This window comes from Macaca fascicularis, chromosome 17, assembly GCF_037993035.2.
Source record: "Macaca fascicularis isolate 582-1 chromosome 17, T2T-MFA8v1.1".
NCBI lineage: Eukaryota > Metazoa > Chordata > Mammalia > Primates > Cercopithecidae > Macaca > Macaca fascicularis.
Window position 1 is genome coordinate 85,959,102 of NC_088391.1, and position 23,423 is coordinate 85,982,524.

At 39.8% G+C, this 23,423-nt stretch overlaps 1 protein-coding gene across 10 annotated transcripts in view; it reads right to left on the reverse strand.

The window, feature by feature from the left end:
- ABCC4 (ATP binding cassette subfamily C member 4 (PEL blood group)) overlaps window positions 1-23,423 on the reverse strand; it is a 291,853-nt gene that overhangs the window by 8,180 nt on the left and 260,250 nt on the right. For all 10 annotated transcript variants that reach the window (XR_012426459.1, XM_074021271.1, XM_074021270.1 and 7 more), the window contains 3 exons: window positions 17,452-17,624; window positions 16,872-16,977; window positions 7,826-7,960 (listed from right to left, as the gene is read on the reverse strand). Coding sequence is in view for 9 of the 10 variants with exons in the window: in XM_074021271.1 (XP_073877372.1) it covers window positions 7,826-7,960; window positions 16,872-16,977; window positions 17,452-17,624 (414 nt within the window). In the remaining variant the exon portion in view is untranslated. The remainder of the gene's footprint in view (window positions 1-7,825; window positions 7,961-16,871; window positions 16,978-17,451; window positions 17,625-23,423) is intronic.

Consider the following 23,423-nt stretch of genomic DNA (forward strand, 5'->3'; position numbering starts at 1 on the left):
ATGGGTGGCACATTTCACTGTACACGGGGACTTGGTACACATCCACTATCTATATCTGTATCTATACTGAAAAGCATTTCAAAAAATACTACCACTACTATGAAAGATACATTGTTATTTTTCTTCTATTCCATTCTATTCTATTTTACATCTTAAAACACGCTAGTCATGATGGACCAAATTGATTTCACAGCACCACTAATGGGTTATAGCCTGAAGTTTAAAAAGTACTGAAGGATAAACTTTAGCTAACTGAAAGATGGAGAAAGTATCAGTTAAAGAAAAGTCAAAAAACAGAGGCTTAAGTATATTTGAGGCTTGAAGGCAAATAGAAGAAAAACTAAGCTAAAATTTGGTGGGTAGGATGGAGAGAGAATATAAACAATTGTCATTGTTTATAATGGGGAGTCAATAAAGAAACAGCAGTTAGAGGAAACAAAAGGAACACATACAAAACAATATTCAAAGAAGCAAAAATAATCTACAAATTAAAAGGTAAAAATGAATACAAAAAAACTGAAAGCATAACATGACAGAACTAAGACAAAACATACTTATAATCTCAACAAATGTAAATGTACTAAAATCATCTATTAAAAACAAAGGCTAAGATTAAATCTCAGCGTAAAACCTAACCACGTCATCTACAGGACATACACTTTTGGCTATTCAAAGACAATCCCATATATACCAGACAAAGAAAAGTAAAAGCATGCGACCCAATCTAGTTTTGAACCAGCGTGGATTTAGGACCAAAACCATTACATGAATCAAAGACAGGCATGTTAAAATGGCAGGAAATATAACTCATAGTGGAAACCTAAGTTATGAACATCTGTGGACTGAAAACCATAGCATCAAAATTACCAAAACAAAAACGACAGGTAATACAGAGAGAAATATGTACAGTATGAAACTAATTCACCTCTAGATCCAAGTCACAGAAAATAAACCAATACAAATAAGGATTAATAAGAATGTAATTAACATAGTAGAACTAATTAAACCTTATTAAACTCTATACCTTAAACAGATAACATCATCTTTTCAATGCCCAAAGAACATCCAGAAAAACTAGGACACAAAGAAAATTCGAAATGGATAGAAAGGGTATGGATGGCATACAATAAAAATGAAACTGATGAGTAAAACAAAAAAAATGAACAGAAAAAACAAACCCCTACCCACCAAAAAGTTTTAAAAACTTCCCTCTTCAATAATTTCTGGGGCAGAGAAAATTAAAATCCAAAATTGCAGAATATATAAATAAAGAATAAACTATGAATGAAAGTACTACATATCAAAACCTATAGAATACGGAAATTCACAGCGTTAAAATACTAAGGAAAAAAGAACGAATACAAATGCATTCAAGAAGAAGCAACAAGAAAAACCAAAAAATGAAGGCAGTAAAGATAAAAGCAGGAACTGATCAACTGGAAAACAGAATATAAACTAGTAAATAAATCTGATAAGTCATTCACCAGGAAAAAAACAATAGCTAACTTAATTGGAAGTTAATTGGGAACAGTGAAAAGTACAGAGTGGAAAAAGTATAAATACTAGGTAGCCATTAAAAAAATGAGGTAACTGGCCGGGCACGGTGGCTCACCCCTGTAATCCCAGCACTTTGGGACGCCAAGGCGGGTGGATCACCTGAGGTCAGGAGTTCAAGACCAGCCTGGCCAACATGGTAAAAACCCGTCTCTACTAAAAATACAAAAAAATTAGCTGGGCATGGTGGTGGGCGCCTGTAATCCCAGCTACTTGGGAGGCTGAGGCAGGAGAATCACTTGAACCCAGGAGATGGAGATGGCAGTGAGTTGAGATTGCACCATTACACTCCAGCCTGGGCAACAGGAGTGAAACTGCTTTATATATATATATATATATATATATGTATATGTATATATACACACACACACACACACAGCTAATAAAAAATATACATATATAATAAAATGAGGTAACTATATGTATTGATATAATATGGAATATAATATTAAGTGAAAAAAACATAAAAAATAGCTATCATTTGTGCTCAAAAACCAGAAAAGCTATATATGCACATGTGCTTGTTTATGCACAGAATACATCAACAAAACTGGAGAAGATGGTGCCAGGGCTGAAACCTGGCAGAGGAACTGCCTGATGAAGGGCAGGAGTGGCAGAGTGACTTACTTTTTACTTATTAAAGTTTTTTGCAAAACTATCAACGCTTTGAATTTTGTAACATGAGCATATATCACTTGGTAAGCTGATTCTTAAAAATAATTTGTAATTATTTAGTCTATAAAGCTACAAAACTTTGGATACTTCTTTTGCTATTACTGGGAGTTAAGAGTTCAGTCTATAGTCTTAAAAAATTACTGAGCTTTTATCATCAATAGCCAGAATTTGCTTATATTTGTAAAATGTCTTATATTCTTTGAATCACTTAAACATACACTATCTCATTTAATACATGTTAACAGTGAAGAAACCAAAGCAGTACTGCAATCCTGGCATGACAGGTGAGGCCTTTGAGGCTCACAGGCCTTGGGTGGCTTCTGTAAGGCCATTGACTGCTAATTGTCTCCTCTACCTATTCAAACAGGCCCCAGGCTCCTAGGATCCAGGATGTCAGGATTTCATATCTATCTATGTATCTATGTATCTATCTATCCATCCATCCATCCATCCATCCATCCATCCATCCATCCATCCATCCATCCATCCATCCATATTTTTTTCTGAGATGGAGTCTCGCTCTGTCGCCCAGGCTAGAGTGCAGTGGTATGATCTAGGCTCACTGCAACCTCCATCTCCTGGGTTCAAGTGATTCTCCAGCCTCAGCCTCCCGAGTAGCTGGGATTACAAGCATGCACCACCATGCCTGGCTAATTTTTTAATTTTTAGTAGAGATGGCATTTCACCATGTTGACCAGGCTGGTCTTGAACTCCTGACTTCAAGTGATATACCTGTCTCAACTTCCCAAAGTGCTGCGATTACAGGTGTGAACCACCATGCCTGGCCAGGATTTCATAACTTTTGAGTTTATCTGGGGATTTCATAGGTGGATAAAATGGTACCTCTGTTACTCACTGGGAACCTCAAATTCGGTCTGCTTCATCAGGGAAGACAATGATTGACATTCACCCTGTGTTATGAGCTGATTTGCATCCCCCTAAATTCCTGTGTTGAAGTCCTAACCCCCAAGTACATCAGAATGTAACTGTATTTGGAGAAAGTCTTTAAAGGTGTAATTAAGTTAAAATGAGGTCTTTAGGGTGGGCCCTGATCCAGTATGACTGGTGTCCTTACAGAAGGAGGTGATTAGGACACAGGCATACACAGAGAAAAGACCCCGTGAACACACAGCCATCTGCAGGCGGAGGTTGCAGTGAGCAGAGATCGTGCCACTGCACTCCAGCCTGGCAACAGAGCAAAACTCCATCTCAAAAAAAAAAGAAAGAAAGAAAGAAAAAAAATATGTTCCTATATCTAACGGTATTTCTGTATTTCTGTATTAAAGATTTATCCAAGTAAAACGTAGGTTGCCTTCAGTTCCTATTTCATCTCATTCTCCATAGAAGTGAGGAACTGTCCTTTCCACTGTCTGTAGGACATTTCTTTGAATCTAGCGCAGAAGTATAAGAACAGAAACTGCTGTGGGTTAAGCCACCTAGTCTGTGCTACTTTGCTATGGCAGCCTGAGCAAACCAGTGCACCCTTCAGCACCCTGAAATGTAATTATGTAATTGTAATTTAAAATGTAATTTTAATTTAATTTAAAATATTAAAATACTTCCTGAGTCATCTGCAAAGGTCAGTCAAAACAGAGACTCAGCTTTGCTTGCACCAGCATTTTCAGGAAAGCAGCTACGTGGTCAAGAATACGTGACTTGGAAGTACCTTTTCCCAGATGTTGAGTTTTCTTTCCAACAAATGAATTCTAATCTGTGAGAGCGAAAAGCTTGTTGATTTAGACTAATCCTCATGGTGTTACAGTTGTGAATGATGCATTGATATTTGATGCTTGCACATTTAAAAGGCTGACACTCTGACAGCTTGTTCTCCTAAGAGGACCAAGTGTATGCAGAAATGTCAAGAAGATATTCAACTTGGATGAGAATCAAGCTGTTTATTTCCTTATGTTTTTCTGTAGAGGTGACCTGAGCCAGCGGTTAGGCAGGACTAAAATCCAGGAAGGAAATTCTGCCACTGTGTGAATTTGGGCGACTAGCTGCATCTTGGATACCAAACGAGACAAGCAGCAGCATTTTCAGGCTTGACACAGAACACGAACATCAGCCTTCTGCCTTCTGTTCTCCACAGACCAGCTCTGTGTCCACATGAGGACTCATGACCCAACATCCTCGTCAATACAGTAGGACTTACAGACTGCTGTGAGGATTAAGTAGAATCATACATGCAAGAACTATGTAAACAATGTAAAATAAATTATTAAAACTACACGAATGTAAGTTATCATTAATATTGTTGAATTAGATGGAAGATTACTGGACCAGTAATCGAGATTTCAAATTCTATGACTAATGTCCCTTTCTACATGTATGTTATGCTTGCATTAAACATTGATTTAAAAAAAGATTCCTAACTCTGTCTCTGCTATAAATTAGTCTGGGCCCACTTACTTCTTGGGGCCTTAGTTTCCTCATCTGTAAAACAAAGGTGAACTGTATTATGTTAGTTGGAACATGCTAAAATTCTGTGACCTATTTCTTACTACTCCATGTCTTGATAATACATAACATATTTTTTAAATGGGTATTTTGATATATAGATAGGGACACATCTCTTTGATGTGAAATGCCTAAGGTACCAAAGAACACAAAGGGTTTTTGAGGTTCCTGGCTCTTTTGTGACTAGATTATACAGGGAATCCCAAATGATTTATCGGGTTTTATGAGGGAACCTTTGGCTGGGAGACACTCTAGAAGATAAAAGTATTCTGTAAATTTCAGGTATAAAATAAATACAGGGCTCCAAGTACAGCTTCCCCCTTGTGTGATTCCCCCAATGTGAATCACATTGATTCCCCCAGTGTGATTCTTACGAAAATTCAGAACACAGTTTTGTCGACCCTAAAGCCAGGCTTGAATCTGGACTCTGCCTATTAATTCTGCTAGCTACGAGATCGTGGGCAATTTCTTTCCCTCTCTATGTCTCAGCCTCTTAAACAGGCATAATGAGAAGTGCACAGTGCCTGTCTGCCACATCTCATCATCATCATCATCATCATCACCATCAGGGCTCAGTACATCAATCAAATCTCTGCTCTGCTCTCTTCTTTGGTTTATATTATCAATGACTAGGGGCATGTTTAACGTATTTGTTAGTGCCCAGCGTAATACTGTGTACAGAAAGGCATTTACAGAACCATTTTGAGGATGAATGCAGGATTCAAAGAAATGTCCTACAGACAGTGGACAGTTCCTCACTTCTATGGAGAATGAGATGAAATAGGAACTGAAGGCAACCTAGGTTTTACTTGGATAAATCTTTAATACAGAAATACTGTTAGATATGGGAACATATTTTCTTTTTCTTTCTTTCTTTTTTTTTTTTTGAAACGGAGTTTTGCTCTGTTGCCAGGCTGGAGTGCAGTGGCACGATCTCGGCTCACTGCAACCTCCGCCTCCCAGGTTCAAGCAGTTCTCCTGCCTCAGCCTCCTGAGTAGCTGGGACTACAGACACACACCACCAGGCCCAGCTAATTTTTGTATTTTTAGTAGAGATGGGGTTTACCATGTTGGCCAGGATGGCCTTTATCTCTTGACCTTGTGATCCACCCACCTTGGCTTCCCAAACAAAGTGCTGGGGTTACAGGTGTGAGACACCATGACTGGACTTTTTTTTTTTTTGGAGATGGTGTCTCTCTCTGTCGCCCAAGCTGGAGTGTAGTGGCACGATCTTGGCTCACTGTAACCTCCACCTCCTGGGTTCAAGTGATTCTGCTGCCTCAGCCTCCCAAGTAGCTGGGATTACAGGCGTGTGCCACTACACCCAGCTGGTTTTTTTATTTTTAGTAGACATGTGGTTTCACCATGTTGGCCCCTATTTTCTTATTCTGTTGTTTGTAATAGATATTTAAAATATTACATAAAACAAGCAACTTTATTCTACCCACAGTATTGAAAACCTGAAAAATACAGAAAACAATGAAGAAGGAAAATCACACCCATATTATAATGCCTACAGATGAACAGTTTTGATGGGAGCCTCACCATGTACTGCTAGAAGTCTCATTCCACCCTAAGCCAAGAACATCGGATGTTCCTTCCCTCCCTCCATCAATACAACTCTTACCTCACAGAATTTTAAGAAAGAATTACAGGTGACCACGTGACATCTGGCTAAGTCCCTTAAATCAAACTGCGGTTATCACATCTGTAGAATGAGATACTTCCACATCACCATTGTTGGAAAGAGATCATGTAGCCTGCGTGTCTTTAATGCCTTATAAACATACTTCAAGGATTATTCAGGCTATAACTGCAACATATCATAAATTCTTGATTTGTCCTGATGGCAATAACATCTTGTTTTTTTTTTTTTTTGGAGACAGAGTTTCGCTCTTATTGCCCAGGCTGGAGTGCAGTGGTGTGATCTTGGCTCACCACAACCTCCGCCTTCCGGGTTCAAACGATTTTTCTGCCTCAGCCTCCTGAGTAGCTGGGGTTACAGGCATTCGCTACCACTCCTGGCTAATTTTTGTATTTTTAGTAGAGACGGGATTTCTCCATGTTGGTCAGGCTGGTCTCAAACTCCCGACCTCAGGTGATCTGCCTGCCTCGGCCTCCCAAAGTGCTGGGATTACAGGCATGAAGGCCTGGCAATTGCATTTTATAGAAGGTAGAGGAAGCGTATGGGCTATATGGGCCTAATTCTAAACAATGAAGAATGAGGGGGAAACCCAGGGCAACAGTGAGAGTATTATGTAGGAATTTTCTTTACAAATAATAAAACAGAAACTTGGCCAGGCGCGGTGGCTCACGCCTGTAATCCCAGCACTTTGGGAGGCCGAGGCGAGCAGATCACAAGGTCAGGAGATCGAGACCATCCTGGCTAACACGGTGAAATCCCGTCTCTACTAAAAAATATAAAAAATTAGCCCGGCGTGGTGGCGGGCGCCTGTAGTCCCAGCTACTCGGGAGGCTGAGGCAGGAGAATGGTGTGAACCTGGGAGGCGGAGCTTGCAGTGAGCCGAGATCGTGCCACTGCACTCCAGCCTGGGTGACAGAGCAAGACTCTGCCTCAAAAAAAAAAAAAAAAAAAAAAAATATATATATATATATATATATATAACAGAAACTAGAAACCAAAAGCAATCTAGGTAGGTCTAAGTAGAACATTTTCTAGGTAGATCATTCTACAACAATAAACAATAGCCCACACATTTTGCTCAAACTCTTAAATCTCCTGTATGTACCTCAACAGCATTTGCCTATCAGTAAGAATGAAATGCAGTGGGTCTGCAGAACATAAGTACTATGTGCTCTATGCCTTTTTCTATGAGAATCTGAACCCATAGAGTCTACACGTGTAAAAAGTCTGGTCTAACACCTTTCTGCTTGGGCACACGGCACGCACACGTATGTGCACACACTTGACCCCCCAACCCCTACCCGCTTCTGCCGACTCTTTGCAGACCTGACTTCAACCCGGGACGTGCCATTAAGGCCCAGTCGTGAAGCTTTGTCTCTGCAGGCTTATAATTGAAAAGGGTACACAGTGCTTGTTACCATACCCACGGTGCCAAATTGTGCGGAAGGAGCTGCTGAGACAAAGTTTAATTACAACTCCCTGGAGCACGCTCACCTGTTTTGCTGTTTCAGTGAGGGCCGCGGCTTCTGCCTTGCCCAGTTGTTGCACCATCTTGTAAAATAGGCTCTCTTTATTTTGTAGCAAAACATATGGCTCATCATATTCTTTCAGTCTTCCTGAATCTAAAACCTGTTAATCAGCAGAAAGAAACCCATTGAAACACGATGTTTTGCAGTAACATATTATAACAGAGACAATATTTCCGAAAGGGGCAGGAGAGGGAGAGAATCTGTTTGGGTGGTAGGCCTGGATGGTGTTTAAATGGTTTGATTACCCTGTTTTACCAAGCAAAGAAAGGCCTAACCTGACCTTTTATTACTATAATGTTATAGGAAAGGAAGAAAATGAAAGTTCTAGACTATTATTCTGGGCACTCAGCAGTCCTGTGGCATTTTATATTCTGCCAAAGGCATTTTGGGTTCTTATCATTACTTAGTGCTTTTAACTCTCAGACTCTCAGCATTGAAGGGTATTTATACATATGATCAGAGTTGGGAAACTTCTTGATTTAAGAAAGTCAAATTCAGTTTATCTAAAAGGTAGGGTAATGTCATAAAAAACAGATGGGAAAGACCCGACAGTAAATTAATTGCTGAGCCAGTTTCATAGACTCTAAGCAATATTTGGAAAAGAAGTAAATGCTTCTGGAATTTCTTTAAGGTTCTAGAACATGTCAGCTGCTAAGAGGGGCTAAACTCTGGATGGTGAGGTTAAGGTGCATTCTGAAATCGGCTCTGGGTGTACTTTATTATTCCGAGAGAGAAAGGCTGGCCAAAAAAGCTGTTACCTAAGCAGCTTTAGCATAATTGCTCTCTGCACAGAAGAAATCTCTAGAAATCCACTTTTCTCTTTGGATAAGACTAAAGAAGCGATTAAGAAATTGAGCTCCAAATTCCTGTGATCACAGCCCACATGACACATGAGGCAGCCCAATCTGCATTGCTGAGGGCGGAATATCTGTTTTCCCAATCACCTTTCTTTGCTTCTTTCTCTTTCTTTAGCTGCTTGCCTTTTAGCTGCTTTATTGCTCATTAATATGTCCACTGGAAATTGAAAGAGGGAGGAAGGGGCTCTTAACTCTGCATTTCTACTTATTAGTGGCTTTGGTTAATGGTTTCAGAGGGAAGAAAGAGTCTGAACAATTGGCCCAAATGACGTACCTAAGAAAACAGTTCTGATGTTAAGTGGCACTTAGTTCTTCATTTAGGCCACATTTAGAGTAAATTTATCTTAAGAGAATATGCTGAACCTCCAAGCAGGACACAGGATGTTTTTCTACATGTAGACATTGCAGTTAATTCCGTCCCATGGTATTTAATCGGACACATTTATTAAGCCTCATAAAGGGCATTTTCCTGTTAATCTTTTGTTTACTACTGTGAATCACTGCTAAGGGCAGCTTTCTCAAAAGAGTTCGAGAATAATTGAATCTGTCACATCCACATAATAATTAAAATGTCGTATAATTTGGCATGCCAATTTAGATACCCCAAATGTGTAATTTTCCTTAAGCATAGCATTACAGAGCATAACCACTCCTCCTGATGATGAAGGAAAAAATCTGCAATTTAAAAATACAGGTCTCTCTAACACTAAAGACTAAATAGATAAGTGAATCAAATTACTTTCTAAAATGATGAAGTTTTAGTCTGCAAAAGCAACAAGTAAACTTTTAAAAATTATTCCCACAGAGTTGATAGCGAGTGAGTTCTCTGTAAAGACTCTACATAATGTTTAATGGAAAGAAAGTCCTACTACTATTTGGTCCTTGTCCAAATTCCTACTAAATTTATTCACATTTGAGTGACTAGTAAATCTTTCCAGATTCCCTCTCATTGTCTGAAAACACATGAATGCCACTGAGACCAGGAGTTCTCAAAACTGACCAGAATCTAAAAAGGCAGAGCCAGGAAAAAGCATTATTATTATTAGATTAATAATAAAAATGACAAAGATCATTTTGGTCAAAATACTTTAAGCTTTATAAATATCAACAACTTAGCAATGGCATTTTATTTGTTAGGAGAGTTTTTGAGTTTGGGGGTGATAGAACCACAACCTTAATAATTTATTAGAACTTAAAATTTTAACTTCTATAAGGTTTCACACTTAAAAAATATAAAATAAAACCGACCTCTTTAATGCTTTTTTGATATTCATTAAAACAAAATATAGGCCAGGTGCAGTGGCTCCCACCTATAATCTGAGCACTTTGGGAGGCCAAGGCAGGCAGATCACTTGAGGCCAGGAGTTCAAAACCATCTTTACTAAAAATACAAAAATTAGCTGGGCATGGTGGTGTGCAACTGTAGTCCCAGCTACTCAGGAGGCTGAAGCATGAGAATCACTTGAACCCAGGAGGTGGAATCACTTGAACCCAGTGAGCTGAGATGTGCTACTGCACTCCAGCCTGGGTGACAGAGTGAGGCTCTGTCTCAAAAAAAAAAAAGAAAAAGAAAAAGAAAAAAAACCCAAAAAAAACCAAAATAATCCCCAAAATGTAGTATCTTATAATGAACTGGATTATCATAGCTACAGATGAATTCGCAAGATTTGAGACATGGCATCTTTAGCATATAAATATGACCTAACAAAGAGTATGGCTACCATAAAAATCAATGAAAGCACCCCATAACTAAAATATCAGTTTGTGAACTGGAAAAGGAAAATAAAATGGGTTGAACATGCTCTGCTTTTACAATCATCACTGCAAACTCCCAAAATAGAATGGATAAGGTAATTTCTTTCCTTCCATCCATTCATGCAATATTGAGTGAATGTCTATTTCCAAAGTACTGTTTTAGGAATGGGTGATTTAAAGATGAGCAAGAAACAGTCTATCAAGATGCTGACAGCCAGAGATATAGATGGAAGTGCAAATAAGTTAAACAACTTAGCCTAGGCTGCACAAATTAGGAGACGGCAGAGCTGGAATTTGAACCCAGGTGTAAACCTGTCTTCTTCCCTCTTCATGTGAGTTCCCAGAGGTACATTTTTATTTACTTTCAGTTTCTTTGTTTTCAGAAGTAAAATATGGGCAATGAGAACTATAAACAGTCAATTTTTTAAGACACCTTTTTATTTGGATAATAACTTTGCATATTTTAAGAAAAATAAGCCTGCAAGCATAAAAAATTCACCTATTCACTTTCCACTGCAATTGGAGTCCTATTACACCCAGGACTCAGTTTTTTACTGTGTGCCTGGCATATGCTCACAGAAAAAGAAGATAATTGTTTTTTTTTTTTTTGAAATAGAGTCTCACTCTGTCACCCAGGCTGGAGTACAGTGGTGCGATCTCAGTTCACTGCAACCTCCACCTCCTGGGCTCAAGCGATTCTCCAGCCTCAGCCTCCCAAGTAGCTGGGACTACAGGTGCACGCCATCAAAGCCCGGCTAATTTTCGTTTTTTGTAGAGACGGGGTTTCGCCATGTTGCCCATGCTGGTTTTAAACTCCTGAGCTCAAAGCGATCCTCCCAGCTTGGCTTCCCAAAGTGCTGGGATTACACGTGTGAGCCACCACACGTGGCCCAAGAAAACAAACTTCATTAAAGTTTCAGGATTAATAATGAGCAAGTGACACTCGGCCAGAACACATTGGAGGAAAATGAACTTTCATGAATTGCTGAATTTATTCAGCACACATTTATTGCACACTTTCTGCATTCATGTCATTGTGCTAGATGCTGTGGAAGAGGCAGAAATGGGTAAGTCCCAGCCCCTGCTTTTAGGAAGCCTACACTCAAAAAAAATAAAAAATAAAAAATAAAGACAGAAGAAAACACTCAAGTGACTAGAATAGCAGAAAAAAGGCAAAACAAGCGGGAGTTCAGCAGCAGCAGAAGCCACCACTGGCCAAAATTTCTGGGGAGGAGCTTCAGGGAGGAGAAGATAGCAAACTGGCCCTTGAGGAATGGACACACTTGGACACACAGAAATGGTGGTGGAGGTGAGGGATGGGAGGACAGTGGTCATTCCAGACACCAAGAGGTCTGACAGCCCACTGATCACTTCCTCAAGGGCAGGGTTATGTGACTGCTCTGGTTCACTGTTGCATCTCCAAGGCCTGGCATTGCACATGACGTGTGAGCAGGCACCCCATGCACACTGGCTAAAAGTTAAATACAAAGGAAGTGAAATTCGGGGCACGATTGAGTGACTGACCAGTGGTGCAGTCTGGTAAGACCACAGAGTGAGGTCCAGCAGAGAAAGAGTCTAGCTGGCCCTGGGAAACAGATAAGGAAGGAGGTATAGGGATGCCAGGATTCAGGCTATAGCCTTGGAGGACCACATGCCTCAAGTTGATGGCTATAGAGAAGAGAGAGAAAAGCGAAAAGGAGACATAGCAGGAATGAGGGCTAAGGCTTGACTCCAGATTAAATACTAGAAAAGAGAAAATAAGGAACAATCAAATGCTATAAGGGCCAAGTTAGGATGCACATGGAAAACAATGCTAAGAATAGAACTTTACCCGCTTAGCCTTTACACATGTTGAGTATACTTACGAAATGCCTGGGACCAGAACTGTTTCAGATTTCAGATACTTTTGAATTTTGCAATGTTTGCATTATACATACTTACAGATCCAGCATACTTATCCGAAAATCCAAAATCTGAAATGCCCCAATGAGGGTCTCCTACAAGCTTCACATCAAAGCTCAAAAAGTTTCAGATTTAGGAGCATTTCAGATTTCAGATTAGGGAACTCAATCTGTATTTACCGATTTGACCAAAGATTCTGGAGCTTTTACAACAAAATAAAGTGACTCTGAATTTTCTTTTTGTACAGAAAAAGGGGTATAATCTTGAATTTGTATCTTCATATCTTTTGTACCTATATGAAAACAGTCCTGAACTCTCTTGCTCAGTCCTCACCTTTCCTCTACCCAAGTAAAACTATAAACTAAGCCACACATTGATGTCGGTCCTGCCGCCCCAGGATCTCTCCAGCAATGCAAACCTCAACACTTGCTACTCTCCAGAAGGTCAAGGAAAAACACATTATACTGGAATGCATTAGTCAGTTCCTCAGTTACATAAGCTCAACGAAGATGTGTTTATCAGGCCTGCATATCTGCAGATATTCCAGGTAGCTGTCCTAGATATAAAAATTAAGTGAACCAACTGCAAAACAATTTAATCCATTTAATTGGCAGGATGCCATCGCTGATAGTGGGGTGACCTCAGGAACAGGGGAGGGGAAGGACAGGGTGAAGGATAAAAAAGCCTGACCATAGGAAAAGAAAAGCTCGGAACAGCTTTCACTACGGCAGCAAGCAATACAGAGAAACCCCATTTAGCAACAGGCAGAGTGAGGTTGGGAGGGTTTCCATTTCGGAGGTTGGTTCTGGGCTGCCATGATGAAAGGGGTGTACAGAGAGTCATCTGATGTTCGAAATTGGTTCCTTCACGCATAAAATGGGTGCCTGTGACTCTTCTCTGGGACAAGATACTATGGCATGTGGCAAAGATTCCTCAAAATCCTGTCCCAGGTCTTAAAACAGTAAATGATTCTTCTCACCTGGGGAAAATGAAGGGTAGGTCCCAGTGACCCACTCAGCCACTTCCCCAAAGCTCTATAATTGTGTGTATTTATTCTCCTAGTACTTTTTTTTTTTTCTTTTTTTGTGAGATGGATCTCACTCTGTTGCCCAGGCTGGAGTACAGTGGCGTGATCTTGGCTCACTGCAACCTCCGCCTCCTGGGTTCAAGAGATTCTCCTGCCTCGGCCTCCCGAGTAGCTGGGATTATGGGCACACGGCACCATGCCTGGCTAATTTTTCTGTATTTTTAGTAGAGACGGGGTTTCACCATGGTGGCCGGGCTGGTCTTGAACTTCTGACCTCAGGTGATCTGCCCTCCTCAACCTCCCAAAATGCTGGGATTACAGGCATGAGCCACCACACCCAGCCCCAGTTTGTGCTTTCTTCCTTCACATTAGTTCTTTGTCCCCCTGAACACTTTAATTAAATGTCTCAGCATAGTTTTTAAGAAGTAATTTTTCCTCTTCTGAAATGTTCTAATTGTGGCCGTTGTCGGTTTCTTAAAGAGAAGTTCCATGAAGACGAAACGTAGAATTTAAATAAAACTCAAGTTAGCTTTGAGTTGTGTTTCTCCAGCTGGTTCTGTTAGAACGATTTCTCATTTGTTTTCTCTGAGAAAACTCTACTGAAAAGAGATTTGGGTTTAGAAAGAAGGACATACATTATACACCCATAAGACTGCCTACAAAGAAAAGAGCTACAATCTGAATTTCTCAGTCCTGGTTTTGGTTCTCTGTAATTCACTCCCAAAGAATTCTCTAACTGCAGATTCGCTTATTCCTTGTTCACTCACGCTACCAGGGAGAATCCAGAGTGCTATAAGGACGGGTGTGCAGGGACTGGAGGAAAAGGCTGTGCTATTGGCTGAAAGGAAAACAGGTCACAAGTAACCAGCTGATCCTAAAAACTACAGGGAGGAAGCTGTCTTTAATGTGGAGATAGTGGTGCGTACTAGAAAAAAGAGGATTTCTAATTTGTCTTTCTTGCTCTACTGTTTTGTGGCAACTGAGCAAATGAAGATTAAATTAGCTGTCATTAAGACTACACCATGTTTAATAAAGTTAAAATTGAGAGAACATCTTCATAAAATAAAATTCTAAGCTTAACTCATTAATGGCACTTAATGAACCAAAACTGGGTAAATCCCTTTGGAGAGTCAACACATAAACAGAGCTATTAATTAGGTCACAGTTGTTTCCCAACAAGCCTTTTGTTTGATTTACTTACAGTAAACGAAACCATATCCATCCGTCTTTGTGGAGAAGTATTCACCAATGCAACAAAATGTAATTATTTACACCTTAAGCACGTGCAATTCCATGACTGCACGATGACAATAGTGTTGGTTATGTCCTTCATTAACATCTGTCACTTCCCCAGCCACTCCCTGAGCCTGCCCTCTGGAGCATTGAGCTTTGCAGCTGATTCACTTGTCTCTATGTTTTCACAGCTTTCAGAATAACAGAACAGAACACATGTTTTCTGTAAAGATATCTCTAAAACAAGCATGGGGGGGAAAAAAAACACCTCCAAAATCAAAGATCTGAGAAAGAACAGTATTTATGGTGTTCCCCTGAATTGAAAGGTGGCTGATGATCAGAAGCTCTAGAATATGGGAGAAGCTTTCAGCTAGGGGTCAAGGGAACATAGAGGCCAGTTCCCAATCTCAAACTACAGAATGCATGTCTCCTGGGTTCCCTGAGGCTGAATTCTGCCATTGCCTGTTAAGAAAAATTGGAAAATAGTTCTCACGAAGAATTCAGAGCTTGTAATAAGACTCCTTACTTAAATTTACACCTCCTGGTAGGACTTCCTGTGATGTCACTGATGACCTCATGGCCAGGAAGCCCTAAATGGAAGATCTCCCAATATCACTGGAGAGATCGCCATAGATGGAGACACTAATAGAGTTGGGAGTGAGAAGGCAAGTTCCATGCTGAAATGTAAGGTTATCTCAACAGTTACATCCTCCAAGGGAACGCTCGCCTTTCCCTTCTCCAAATTTATTTATTCCAGGTCTTCCCCATTCATCCAGATAGTCAGGTCCCAAACAGAGAAACCAGGACTGACTCCCCCTGTCTTCCCTCAAATCTCACATTCAATCCATCACAGTCCAGTTGCTTTACTTTGCTATTTACTCCAAATCCATCCATTGCACCATCTTCACTGCTCACGCCATAGTCTAAGCCGCCATTGTGTATAGTGTAGAGAGGGCAAGACCACAACAGTGAATGCTGCGTTTGATGAACTGAAGGACAATAACTAAAGGACTGTGGCTTTTACTACAAAGGAAAGAGAGAGAACAGAGTGAGGAAAGGCTAAAAGGTAGGGAGGGGCCAACTGTAAATTGCTTTGTAGAACCATGTTCAGAGTTTAGATAAAGACATTAATCCAGAGAGAAAAAAATTAAGGCTCTCAGAAGCTACCTGGAGGGATTGGTATATAAAGCAATAAACTAATGGGCACATTTCAATAATGGTAACAGTGCTGATAGATCAAGGGGATGCTTGTGAACTAGGCATTTATGTGGTCTGATGCTGACTGATCAGATTTAGGAGTGACCAACTGACTTGTCTGCCAAGTTCTGTCCTTGCTTGCTGTCTCCCTAACTAATCAGACCTTCTAAGTTGACAGCACTTCGAAGCATTAGATAATAAAAGGAGTAGCTATCATCAATGCTGTAAAAGCAAATCCCAACAAGAAGTCTATATGATACATTTAGGCTACAGGCGCCCACCACCACGTCCAGCTAATTTTTGTATTATTAGTAGAGACAGGGTTTCACCATGTTGGCCAGGCTGGTCTCGAACTCCTGACCTCAAGTGATCTGCCCACCTTGGCCTCCCAAAGTGCTGAGATTACAGGTGTGAGCCACTGTGCCTGGCCTTGCTTCCTAAAATTATCACTGTTTCCCTTCATTTTCTAGGCCCTCCAATTCCTATGTAACAAATTTCCTGTTAAATCCTTTCTATTGGATTCATTTGTTTTTCTGGCTAGGCCCTCTATGAAAATAATTTGTGATAGATCTTCTCTTCTCTTCCCCTGTGACACATATCTTGTGAACGTCCCAACAGCTGAGAAGTTCTGCAACCTTACCCAACGAGCCCCTTGCAGTATATAAAAACCTAAGTCTGTCATTAAGGGGATCAAGCATGCTGAAACAACTGTGACAGTGACGATGACTGTGATCTTCTATTTGATACTACTCTGTAGTACGACAGTTAGCATCACAAGCTGAATCTTAGATTTGGAATATTTTCATGGTAAACTTTTAACATATGATTTTTGCATATGAGTATATGCAAAGAGATACATTGGATATATTGTTAGTGGCACTGACGGTGTAGTTAAGCATATGAATTACTGTTGGGAATGAGAGCCAAAATTAACAGAAAATTAACTTACTAGGGTTTCTATCAAGTTTTACAAGGAAGGAACAAACTGAAAAAGTGAACATAACTGGAAGCAACTGGAATTCCGCAGGTGAAGGACTCACCATTATCCTGTCACTGTCAATAATGGTGTTCAACCTGTGTGCAATGGTTAGCACGGTGCAGTGGGCAAATTTCTCCCGGATTTTCTTTTGTATTAACTCATCAGTTCTGCAATCAAAGAAGTTAAGTTTAATTCTGTAAAGATGGGAAAAGTAGACTTAAGACTTAAAAAGCTCTCCTACACAATAGAGTTTTTTTTTTAAAAAAAAGATCACATATATTCAATGTTTTAAAAAGCATGTTAAAATGTTCTAGGACAATCTTATTCTATAAAAAATCTATATAGTAATTTACTAATTTTCATAAAACAATGAAAAATATCTTCCCCCAAAATTGCTTAAAGCTGATTATTGGGAGTGGATTTTAGGAATCTAGCTCTCCTGGAATACTAAATAACATCACTGACACTGGAAAACACGTTTGGGTTTCTTGCTCTGTTTTTTCAGAATGAATGTTATCCATGTTAAAATGTTATCTCTGGGGCAAACAGTGTACTTAGAAACATTTCTCAGAATCATTCCGTGTTTCCCATTTACACACTTAAGATGTGGACTTAAAGTTACATGGACTTCAGCTTTATACCTTGGATCCACATTTGCCGTCGCTTCATCAATAATCAATATCTGATTTTTCCTGAGAATTGCCCTGGCAAGGCATACCAGTTGTCTTTGTCCGACACTAAAATTGGATCCTGATTCTGCTAATTCAGTATCCATTTTACCAGGAAGATCTTCAATGGTTTCTTTAAGTTGTACCTGTAGATGTACAAAGAAGAATGACTGATATCATTCAAGCTGCTATGGAAGCAGCCAAGCCTCATAGACATTAGAACCTTCAGGTCCCTTCTCTTGAAAGATATAACTTAAGTGGACACGCACATGAGGCTGAGAGTTACCTTTAGTTAAAATGTTCAATGAGAAAGATGGTAGAGTCAACACAAAACTGAAATATTCTGACTTAAGAGAACAAACAATGGAACCCAAGACGCTCCTTTATCACCATCAGCGAGCACAGTCTGTTCATGCAGGGCCATGTGTTAACACTGCCTGGGTCAGTTTCATGAAGAAAAACCTAGCATGATCAATAAAATGATTCTGTAGGTAAAATACAGAAAGATAAAAAAAATCCCTTCTTAACTTTTAGTTAAAAGATTACAGAAATTTAGAGACAAAAAGAGTGATGGTTGCCAAGGGCTGGAGGATTAACTGTAAATGGACACAAGGAAATTTCTTTGGGTAACAGAGACATTTTAAAACCGGATTCCTGCAATGACTGCCCAACTCTATAAATTTACCAAAATCACTGAATCACTTCTAAGGGGAGTATTTTCTGCTATGTCAATTAGACCTCGATAGAGTTGGTGGAAAAAAAAATCATATCAGTGTCCCCCAGCACCTGAACTCCCTGACCAAAAACCAACATGACAGCCACCAAGAACCCCTCTTCCAGGGAAGGAGGGAAGTTTCTCAAAAAATGAAGCTCATGCTCCCAATGTAGAGTCTGAAAAAAAGGTGAAAGGATCTTTCTGGTTGAGTCAAGTTTCCCAAAGTACATCTTGGACAGGAGTGAGTATAACTCGAGGGAAAATGTAAAAAGAAAATTACTGCCGGAAGTGTGGTCCTCCAAAGATATCATCTTATAGGCACTTTACCATTTTGGAAGGTTTTTTAATCAACTGGGAAAGTTAAAAAAAATACAAATGCAAACAATGGAAATCTGTGCCTCATTTGTTAGGAAATCAGGAGCTTATTCTTGGGCTGGTCCTTTCCCAAGTTTAAGCCCCGATTGCCAAAGCAGGTCGGTGCATTTTCTTCAGTCTAATAAATGTTTTGCAGTGAATGAAAACTCACGAAAAACAGCACACAATAACATCTTGCCCCAGACATGGGGATAGATGATGTTGATATTAATGTATCTTTATAAAATTATAGCTATAAGATGATCTGATACTACATTGGGTGGTGGTTCAGTTCACTGATGTGTTTTGGAGAAATTTTATAAAACAAGAGCCAAACTCAGGTGACGTTTGAGAGCTACAGAGGAACAAAGAGTCAATACACCTCCAATTAAGAGATCAGCAAGCAGATAGATGAGTGGTGGCCAATAAGCAGGTGTACGGAACTACAATGCCCAAAAACAAAAAGCCAAGAGTAAACGGGCAACACTGTCATGTACCTTAAATATGGAAGCACACTTCTATGAATGTGATCTTGAGTTGTACTCATGATGGAAGTCCAACTCCAAGAAACAGGAATTTTGAGTTAAGATTAAATATGGTATTGATATTTGGCATTACCAAGAAAAGTTGGAAATTAAACAAAATCCGAAGTGTAAGATTTGGCTCGTGGTGCAAAATGTTGCCCTGAAAATTATAGGATGGAATATGTCAGCTTAGTCAAGCCCTCTCCATTACAAGGAAGAGGACTTACTGAGTAGTCTTTTTATGAAACATATTCAGAGACCTATACCCTATGTGATCGAACTGATCAAAAGTAGATGTTGGCAAGTTTTTATTAGCTTTTCCTTCTGAGTTGATTTTGATAATACTGGTAAGTGCAAAAAGGTCTTTCCTAAGACTGGCAGCCAGACTTTGAAGAAATAATCTCACACTTGTCCTTGATTAAGGTGCCATCCCATCATTCTTCTGGGTTTTGACTTTCCTTGAGGTTATCCACATTGACTTGATGAAGAACAGGGTTGTGAGGTGAAGAACAATGAACACATTTCCCAGAAAACAGTGTCCTCTGAGTCTCTGCCATCATGATTGAATCAGGGATGGTTATGAGAACGATATGAATGTGTGGCTGAGTGCTGTGGCTCGCACATCACCTGAGGTTAGGAGTTTGAGACCAGCCTGGCCAACATGGTGAAACCCCATATCAATTAATAATACAAAAAAATTTAGCTGGGCATGGTGGTGGGCACTTGTAATCCCATTAGGAGGCTGAGGCAGGAGAATCGCTTGAACCTGGGAGGTGGAGGTTGCAGTGAGCCAAGATCGCGCCACTGCACTCCAGCCTGGGCGACAGAGAAAGACTCCGTCTCAAAAAAAAAAAAAAAAAAGAAAAATGATATGAATGTGAAGGCCCTCTGTAGTGTTATCATACATTCAAGTTATGGTTAAGTATCAGCTCTGAGAAAAACACAATGGAGGCAGTGGAACACAGTGACCAAGAGTGACAACTGGGGAAATTGAAAATATATTAGACAATGGTATTACATTACTCTTCAATTTCTTCAGTGAGGTAAATAACTGTATTATGTTATATAGTTGAACATTCTTGTTCTTAGGAGGTACATATACATATTTAAGGATGAACTGCAACTTCATGGAAATGCTATAACTTACTTTCAAGGAATACAAGAGAGGAAGCAAATGTAGCAAAATACTGTATTAACAAATGGTGAACCTTGGAGAAGGGTATGTGTATGTTCATAATACTGTTCATCTGACTGTTCCATGATCTGGACATTTTAAAATAAAAAATGGAGCCTTGAAGACACAGCATGGGTGTGAGTCCTGCCTGGCTCTGCCAACTGGGCAAGTTCCTGAACTTTCTCTGTCTTAGCTTCCTAATTCACTTGTAAATAAGACCATACTAAGATTCTTATGAAGATGCTTATCTACTAACATTGTTGGAGCATAAAATGAGTCACTATATGTAGCATTTACAATAGTGCTTGGTACCAAATAAGAGATCAATAGATAGTATCTATTCTTTTTTCTTTGTTTATTTTGCTCCTTCCTGGACAATGAAATACTGCCGTTTTTTTGTTTTTTTTTTTTTTTGAGGTGGAGTCTTGCTCTGTCGCCCAGGTTGGAGTGCAGTGGTGCGATCTCAGCTCACTGCAATCTCTGCCCCCTGGGTTCAAGCAATTCTCCTGCCTCAGCCTCCTGAGTAGCTGGGACTATAGGCGCACGCCACCACAACCAGCTAATTTTTTTGGTATTAAGAGATGTGGTTTCAACATGTTGGCCAGGCTGGTCTGGAACTCCTGAACTCGTGATCCACCCGCCTCGGCCTCCCAAAGTGCTGAGATTACAGGCGTGAGCCACAGCGCCTGGCCGCCTATTTTTAATAATGCAGTCAACTAATTCCTTTCACGCACTGCTCTAGTTTTCTTCATTGCATTTACCAGTACCTAAGATTATATTACATAAGTATTTTCTTATTTCCTATCTTCCATACAAGAATTTGTGCTCTAAGAGGATGGGGACTTTATCTCTCTTGATGACTGCTATAGCTCCAGAGTCTACAATGCCTATGTAAAAACCTCCCCACACATATCTGTTGTAAATGTAAAAACCTCCCCACACATATCTGTTGTAAATGTAAAAACCTCCCCCACACATATCTGTTGTAAATGTAAAAACCTCCCCACACATATCTGTTGTAAATGTAAAAACCTCCCCACACATATCTGTTGTAAATGTAAAAACCTCCCCACACATATCTGTTGAATGTATGAAGCCACAAGGACACAACCTCCCCACACATATCTGTTGAATGTATGAAGCCACAAGGACACCTCATTTTGTGAGATGTCTATTCTTATAAATTACAAAATAAATCCACACAGAAATAGAATTTGCATACAATTTTCTTACTAATGTTATTGTAAAAGCAACATAGTCCTTATAAAATTAATTGGCTCCAAGATATCATAATATTATAGTTTAAAATATAGAAAATCTAATGTTTTCTACATTTAATAAAGGTTGTAATTTCAGGAAAACAAGATCAAATCATAATATTTGAAACTATACATCTCAAACACAGTCTATCAGATTATTTTGAAGCTTGGAAAAAATAGGAAAGTATAGGAAAAGTGCAAATAATGAACTGAACTTTCTAAGACAGCCCATTTCTATCATCACAAATATTTTCAAAGCCTCAAGGAGATTCACGTGGATGTCAGATTCTGTTTCCAGGTTTTTTTGAACTTTCTGACTTTTCATAAAGGAAGTCTCTGATGCCAGAGGCTGAAATGTGATAAACAGCAACTCAACAGATGGGAACAAGCTTTAACGAGAACACAGCTAAGTGTGAACGAAGTGAGCGGAAGCTCATTCTGGGCAATACATGGCCGGGGAAAAATGGAGGTGCAAGGTCTGGGGAAACGAAGGCCCAGAGGACGTGGATACTGCTCGTGTGCAGATTTCTGCCTTATGGGGTCCCGAATACAAGACATCCTTGTATTCTAACAGTGATTCTATCAATGTTGAACATGATTAGATGATTTCTCCACTATTCCAACATGATATAACCTAGTCTTAATTGTAGATCCCGGTATTAAAGTCGTTTTTTAATTAACAGAAATAACATGCTGCTGATTCATTTTCTTAGTTGTACCACTGTGATCTTTTGACTTTTTTCTCATAAACGACTTCCATCTTTAGTCATTACTTATGCTATATTTATAGAGGTGCTGTTATTTAGGGGCCAAAACTGGCACTAATTCTAGTAAACTTTCTTCCATTTACAGCTGACTATTTTTCAGTATTTACGATAACTTTCAGCATTAGAAAAAAAGAACAACAACAACAAAAAACTGGCTGGGTGTGGTGGCTCATGTCTGTAATCCCAACACTTTGGGAAGCCGACACAGGCAGATCACTTGAGGTCAGGAGTTTGAGACCAGCCTGGCCAACATGGCGAAACCCTGTCTCTACTAAAAATACAAAAATTAGCCAGGCATCGTGTAGCGTGCCCATAATCGTAGCTACTTGGGAGGCTGAGGCAGGAGAATCACTTGAACCCAGGAGGCAGAGTTTGCAGTGAGCTGAGATTACACCAGTGCACTCCAGCCTGAGCCATAGAGCAAGACTCTGTCTAAAAAAACAAATAAAAATAGGCCAGGTGCGTTGGTTCATGCCTGTAATCCTAGTACTTTGGGAGGCTGAAGCAGGTGGATCACCAGGTCAGGAGTTTGAGACCAGCTTGGCCAACATGGTGAAACCCCGTCTCTACTAAAAATACAAAAAAATTAGCCGGCATGGTGGTGGGCACCTGTAATCCCAGCTACTCGGGAGGCTGAGGCAGGAGGATCGCTTGGACCTGGGAGGCGGAGTTTGCAGTAAGCCGAAACTGCGCCATTGCACTCCAGCCTGGGTGACAGAGCAAGACTCTGTCTCAAATAAATAAATAAATAAACACATACATACATACATACATATATACATACAGCCAAGATGACACAACCACATTCATAGGACTGTCTCTCTCCGGATGCCAGACCTTCTTTTGCATGTCTGGTATTACCCTTGCCAAGGGAGAACGGGGAAGAAATAAAAAAACTTCAAAGAAATAAAAGGCATCTTTCCTTTTTATGTAAAGTTGTTAGAGAGGAAAAAACTGACAGTGCTGTCCTAATCTCGAGCCAACCCTATGAGTTTGGGTTCCCATTTCCAGTTTGGCCTCATTTATAAACCAAGTGACTGTGTTTTTTGTCTGCTTTAAAGGGAGTTTCCAAATGATACCAAGGTTTCCTACTAAAGAGCAGGATGAGTTATCCAGTTCTGAACTGGATATCAATGAAAGATGAAAACCATG